Source organism: Plecotus auritus (genome assembly GCF_963455305.1).
Source record: "Plecotus auritus genome assembly, chromosome: 7".
Lineage (NCBI taxonomy): Eukaryota > Metazoa > Chordata > Mammalia > Chiroptera > Vespertilionidae > Plecotus > Plecotus auritus.
The window spans coordinates 93,417,021-93,423,641 of record NC_137774.1 but is presented as its reverse complement, the minus strand read 5'-3'; the positions used below and the strand labels follow the sequence as shown (position 1 = coordinate 93,423,641).

Below are 6,621 nucleotides of genomic sequence, written 5' to 3'. Positions count from 1 at the left end.
AGTTGTGCCATTTCATTCCTCTGTGTCCACGTACTTGCTGTTCCTTCTTCCCAGAGCACTCTTCCCTGTATTCTTCTCCAGCGACCCCCAAACTCCTGGTCACTCTTCAAACTCATCTCAAGGGACGCCTCCTCCAGGATGCCTTTGCTGAACCCCTCAGATGGAGGCCCCTTATCTGGTTCCCACAGACTCTCCCATAGCTCAACAGAAGGTTAAGGCACCAAGGGCCTCACCCAGGACTGGATTTGCAGATAAGGTGCAGCACTGGAAACCGGCCTGAGAACTGGGGTCTGAATCACAGATGATCTCTAATTTTTTCCCTCAGAAGTACAAACATGCTTAGCTAGCGGAGCAAGTCCTGAGGCTACAACTGACCCGCAGACCCCGGAGCCTCCTGGAGGGGGCCGAGCTCTGATGGGGGTGGGCCACCCCCCCCAGGAAGAGGTCCTGGCGGGGCCGGGAAGAAGGCGGGGCCTGAGGCTGTGCTAGTCGGTGTCCCGGAGCTGGGACGGAAGTTGCACAAGTACAGTTAGTTTCAGTTTTGTTTCTCTTCCAGGCACCCTGCCACAGCCGTGTCCAGGCCTCGGCCCCCCACTCCTGGTGCTGGAGCCCAAGGTCAGCTCAAGCCAGGTAAGGAGAGGCAGGGGAAGGGGAGCTGAAGGAAGAGCTAAACTGTAGGGAGTTGGGGGAAGGGAGGGAGAGCACGGGAGGAAGAGGAAGGGAGGGGGGGAGGCGGGGAGAGGGACCCGGAAGTCAGGAGGAGAGGGGAGGCTGGGCAGGAGCACCCCCCCACTAAACCCCACGGGACCAGAGGTCTGAGGCTTCCCTGGGAAAGACCCCTTCCCACTCTCTGAGCTCTGCCCCCAGCCCCCACTTTCCGGAAGTTTGGGGGAAATTCCCCAAGTCCCTTCAGTATTTCACTGCCACTGGGACCTGGGAGGATTCCCAGATGAACCTCACGCATCTCAGACCCTTCAGAGGTTTCTAGGAGAGCAGAGGGCCTCTTGCAGCAGGAAAGAATGAAAGAAGAGGACTCTAGGAGTTGAGGCAAAGGCTACTGTGACCCTCAGGCCCAGCAGCTGGAAGGAGAGGGCAGGGCATTCCCTTCCCCTAGGCCTCCCTGCTGCCTGCTCCAGAACCCATTTCAGGAAGTCAGGGCATGAAGTGGGGTCCCCACTACCCATGAAGCCACTCCCAGGGTCTAGAAGACAGGTGTATGCGCCAGGGAAATTGGGGCCCCTTATACTGCCCCAAACGCCAGGAATCAAGACAGCTCCGCCCACCTGGACCTTCCACTGTGTCCCCCACCCCAGCACCTCGGCCCCAGCAGGATCCCCAGGACCTATTCACAGGGGGCTTGGGTCACACTTACCACAAGGCCTGTCATTACTCTGTTAGCTCTCTGAGACCAGGGGTTTCTCTTCTCGGTCTTGTCATTTCTTATATTTCTTAACACATGCAAGCAGCACTGTCTTTTTTCATATTTGCTGAATGTGTGCAAGGAGAAGGGCAGCTCCCTGGCTCAAGAGCAAATGGCCAGAGAACTCAGAAGACCAGAAGAAAATTCCTGGCCATTCAGGTGATTCTCCAGTCCTGGTGGGGCTTAAGCATAGGGGGAGAGGCAGGAGGGCAGGCTGGTGGTGCGTTCTGCTCTCTAATCCTGACTCTTGGCTTGCAGCATGGTGTCCCAAGGATCCTCGCCCTCCCTTCTGGAGGCCCTGAGCAGCGACTTCCTGGCCTGTAAAATCTGCCTGGAGCAGCTGCGGGCGCCCAAAACCTTGCCCTGCTTGCATACCTATTGCCAGGACTGCCTCGCTCAGCTGGCCGAGAGCGGCCACCTCCGATGCCCTGAGTGCCGCGAGACCGTGCCAGTGCCACCAGCAGGCGTGGCCGCCTTCAAGACCAACTTCTTTGTCAATGGGCTCCTGGATTTGGTGAGGGCTCGGGCCGGTGGAGACCTGCATGCAGGAAAGCCAGCCTGTGCACTGTGCCCCCTGATGGGGGGTGCCAGTGCCGGGGGGCCAGCCACAGCCCGGTGCCTAGACTGTGCTGATGACCTGTGCCAGGCCTGTGCCGATGGGCACCGCTGCACCCGGCAGACTCACACCCACCGAGTGGTGGACCTGGTGGGCTACAGGGCAGGGTGGTATGACGAGGAGGCCCGGGAGCGCCAGGCAGCCCAGTGCCCCCAGCACCCAGGAGAGGCCCTGCGCTTCCTGTGCCAGCCCTGTTCCCAGCTACTGTGCCGTGAGTGTCGCCTGGATCCCCACCTGGACCACCCCTGCCTGCCCCTGGCTGAAGCTGTGCGTGCCCGAAGACCAGGCCTTGAGGAGTTACTAGCAGGTGTGGACAAGAACCTGGCCGAGCTAGAGGCTGCCCGGATGGTGGAAAAGGAAGCCTTAGCCCGCCTGCGGGAGCAAGCGGCCAGGGTGGGAACACAGGTGGAGGAGGCTGCTGAGGGGCTTCTCCGGGCCCTCCTGGCCCAGAAGAAGGAGGTGCTGGGGCAGCTACGGGCCCACGTGGAGGCTGCTGAGGAGGCTGCTCGGGAAAGGCTGGGAGAGCTGGAGAGCCGGGAGCAGGTGGCCAGGGCTGCGGCTGCCTTTGCCCGTCGGGTGCTCAGCCTTGGTCGTGAGGCCGAGATACTCTCGCTGGAGGGGGCGATTGCCCAGAGGCTCCGGCAGCTGCAGGGTTGTCCCTGGATGCCTGGACCAGCCCCCTGTCTGCTGCCCCAGCTGGAGCTCCATCCTGGGCTCCTGGACAAGAACAGCCACCTGCTGTGGCTCTCCTTTGAGAATCAGCAGTCCCAGAAGGACAGTGGGAAGGATGGAGCTGGGAGCCAGGGAGGTGAGGAAGCCCAGAGCCCCAGAGAGGATGGAGCCAAGATGGAGAGACAAGCTGCCGCCCAGCCCCAGAGAAGGGATGGAGCCCAGACCCCAAAAGAGGACAGAACCCAGATGCCCCAGGAAAATGGAGCCCAGACCCCAAAGACAGACAGAGCCCAGACCCCGAGAGAAGGCAGATCCCAGATGCCTCATGAAGATGGAGAAGTCCAGACTGCAGGGGGCGGCAGATCCAACAAGAAGAGGAAATTCAAAGGCAGGCTCAAGTCCATTTCCCGGGAGCCCAGCCCTGCGCCCGGGCCCAATCTGGAGGGCTCTGGCCTCCTCCCCAGGCCCATCTTTTCCTGCAGCTTTCCCACTCGGATGCCTGGAGACAAGCGGTCTCCCCGGATCACTGGGCTCTGTCCCTTTGGCCCCCGGGAGATCCTGGTGGCTGATGAGCAGAACAGGGCTCTAAAGCGCTTCTCCCTTAATGGCGACTACAAAGGCGCTATACCTGTCCCTGAGGGCTGCTCCCCGTGCAGCGTGGCCGCCTTGCAGGGTGCGGTGGCCTTCTCAGCTGGGGCTCGGCTGTACCTCATAAGCCCTGATGGTGAGGTGCAGTGGCGCCGGGCACTGAGCCTGTCCCAGGCCAGCCATGCGGTGGCTGCAATGGCGAGTGGGGACCGGGTGGCTGTCAGTGTGTCGGGCCACGTGGAGGTGTACAACATGGAAGGCAGTCTGGCCACCCGCTTCATCCCTGGGGGCAAGGCCAACCGAGGCCTTCGGGCACTGGTGTTTCTGACCACCAGTCCCCAGGGCAATTTCGTGGGGTCAGATTGGCAGCAGAATAGTGTGGTAGTCTGTGATGGGCTGGGTCAGGTGATTGGGGAGTACGGAGGACCAGGCTTGCATGGCTGCCAGCCAGGCTCCGTGTCTGTGGATAAGAAGGGCTATATTTTTTTGACTCTCCGAGAGGTCAACAAGGTGGTGATCCTGGACCCAAAGGGGTCATTGCTAGGCGACTTCCTGACAGCCTATCATGGCCTGGAAAAGCCCCGGGTGACCACCATGGTGGATGGCAGGTATTTGGTCGTGTCCCTCAGTAATGGGACCATCCACATCTTTCGGGTCCGCTCTCCTGACAGTTAAAGGGCTGGGACTGGGGTGGAACTGGGTGGGATTGGGGAGGGAGTGGGGCAGGAGGAGGGAGGCAGGGTTATCAGGGAGGTGGTGGACGAGGGCATTTTCCCAGAGGGCAGGTGTTGGCAACCTTTCCATGTAACATGCCACACTGCCAACCCCTTTTGGGGTGTGCAGAGATAGGGACCAAGGCTTGGGGCATGACCAGAGCTCTCAGAAGCAGAGGAGGAGGGACTGGCAGGGTGCTGGAAGTTAACCACCTCTTGCTTTTTGTGGGTGACTGCTCCCACCATCACCGCCACCCCCTCTGCTACTGTTGTTATAGTTTAAGTCTCTGAGATTTGTAAGCTTATCCTAATTAGCATTCTTCGGGAAAAAAAAAGATTCCTGGTGGAGGAGCCCAGCGGGAGTCTTGGGGAGGTGGGCAGAAGTCCTCCGAGCCCAGAAGGTCTCAGGGTGTGTCAGGAACATGCCTCTGGAAGGACTGAGAACTGGCTCTCCCCGGATTGGAACAGGGACACGCCAGGTCAGAGGAGGCCTGGGATTTTGAAACGGCAGCGCTTCTCTGATAATGGCATCCCCCAGTGCAGTATGGGGTGGGCTTCATGGGCTACCAAGTGCAGGTGCCAGCCCAGACTAAGAGGTGTTTACTTCAAAGTCCACAAAGAGAATGCTGCTAGAAGACAACCTGGCAGGGTCCGAGTCCGCTGCTCGGGGTTCTGAGTGTGAGAGAAGGGGACCCCAGGTGCCTCCGCCACCTCTGAGCCAAGACTTACGTAGGATGTAAAATCTCTTCTGTGTTTATATCTTTACATTTCCTGGGGTCTATTTTTAGTTTCCTCTTAGTTTTCCAGCAAAATTTCTTTGGAGAAATGTTGGCTTTCATTGGCTGAACTAAGGGGTGAGGGAATGTGTCCTTTGGTAGGCCACTGCTGCTGGGGCCAACAACCCAACCCTAGAGGCCTGCTGTGGGATTGGGGAGACAACGGCTGGAAACCCTAAGAAGTTGGTAGTGGGGCTAGGATGGTGGAGGAGTGAAAACCGGAGGGAAGGACCTACTTGGAGGTGAACCACAACCACTGGTTCTTTGCATAGGTCATGGCAGTGGTGGAACTGAGGTGGACGTGTTTAGCCAGGGGCTGTCGAGCGATGACCTAAGGGAATCGTAATGTTAGGATCATGGACAATGGAGTGTTTGAGGGAACCAGGGGTATTAGGACAAGTCCAAATCAAAAGCGCAGAGCATGGGGAAGGAGAGGTTATTGCTTGTTTATTGACGTGATGGGGGAAATCTTCAAGGCCAGGTGAACAAATTCAATTATATAAAAATTGAAATGTGTACAGCAAAGAATGAAGATTTTAAAAACCAGTCAGATGAGAAAACTGCATCTGTAGAATTGATCTGAGTAAGAGCTGAGCCTGCATATATGCAGTGACCAACATATCTTACTTGGTCAGAGGACCAAATAGGCTGTGTGCCCAGGAGGAAACACACACAGGCCAAGACTACTAAGCAAAACGATTTTTAAAGGTCAGCCGCTTTCATGTATCAGAAATACATTTTAAAAATATGTCGTGGAGAAACAGACTCCTGGCAGTATAAAATGGTGCTTCCTGGAGAGAATTTTAGCAATACTTGACAAGAGTACCAAAAAAAAAAAAAAAAAAAAAGACTGTAAGAATCAGTTATCTCACTATGGGGAATACGTTCTGGGAAAATAATTCAAAAGAAAAAAAGTATTTGCACAGAGATATTTGTGGCCACCCTATAAATTATAGTCTTGACTGGAAACTGCTCAGCTGTGGGGGACAGCTAAGTAGATTGTGGTCTGTTAGGACAATGAGCTACTGCCTTCACATATGATAACTATGAAAACTATTTACAAGAATATGTTATGTGATGTAATCATAAGAAAAAAAGAATTTGGATTATGATCACATGATGATAGCAACAAGGTGAAAGTATGTCTGAATCATTACCGAGTGGAAATAGGTTCAAAATATGTAAATAGTCAGTGATGTGGGAGATTGGGTTCTTTATGAGTTATTTTGTGCTGTTGTTACTCATATATGCACATTGCTACTTAGTTATTTTTGTCCATTAAGTAACATACTTAACATATGTTTATATGTTAAGTAACATATATGCTTGGGTATTTACTTTAAAAATACACCTCTATAAATGATATTCAAGAATAGCTACTGGATTTGCTAATGGATATGTCTCTTAGCACAAATGAGACTGTTCTGATAGAAGAGGGGCAGGAGTCGGGGGAGAGTACCAGCTGGATGGACGTGGCAGGGAGAAAGGCCATCAGAGCAGGGGTCTGTCTGGTGACTGACAAGGAACCCTCTGGGAAGGGTTACCGAGGTCAGTGATCCCCTAAGGGAGATCATTGTGGAGTGCTCAGAAGGCAGGGGAAGGTCGTGTTGAGTTTGCCAACTAATTCAGACCAACTGGAAACCAAATGGTGGTTCTAAGGAACCAGCTAGTATAGGATGAGTTGCATTGGTGGGGAGGGTCTGTCTTTGCAGCTCTATCTGCAGAATTAACAAAACGTTGGCTCATAGTTGGTGCTCAGTCACACATGTGTGAAATGAATTAATATCTGTGAAAAGGGATGGGACAGTGGTAAGATACCAGAGATTTGCCACCTTA

At 54.8% G+C, this 6,621-nt stretch overlaps 1 protein-coding gene across 2 annotated transcripts; it reads left to right on the top strand.

Annotated features, from left to right (window-relative positions):
* The first annotated feature begins 519 nt into the window (after positions 1-519).
* TRIM56 (tripartite motif containing 56) lies at positions 520-5,612 on the top strand. Of its 2 annotated transcripts, none has more exons than XM_080682794.1 (2): positions 520-630; positions 1,679-5,612. In XM_080682794.1, exon 2 carries the CDS (start codon positions 1,680-1,682, stop codon positions 3,969-3,971), a length of 2,292 nt encoding a protein of 763 aa, XP_080538920.1. In that variant the 5' UTR covers positions 520-630; position 1,679; the 3' UTR covers positions 3,972-5,612. The 2 variants fall into 2 exon arrangements, with proteins under 2 accessions (XP_080538920.1, XP_080538919.1); XM_080682793.1 differs by lacking the exon at positions 520-630 and adding an exon at positions 1,509-1,579.
* The last annotated feature ends 1,009 nt before the right edge of the window (positions 5,613-6,621 follow it).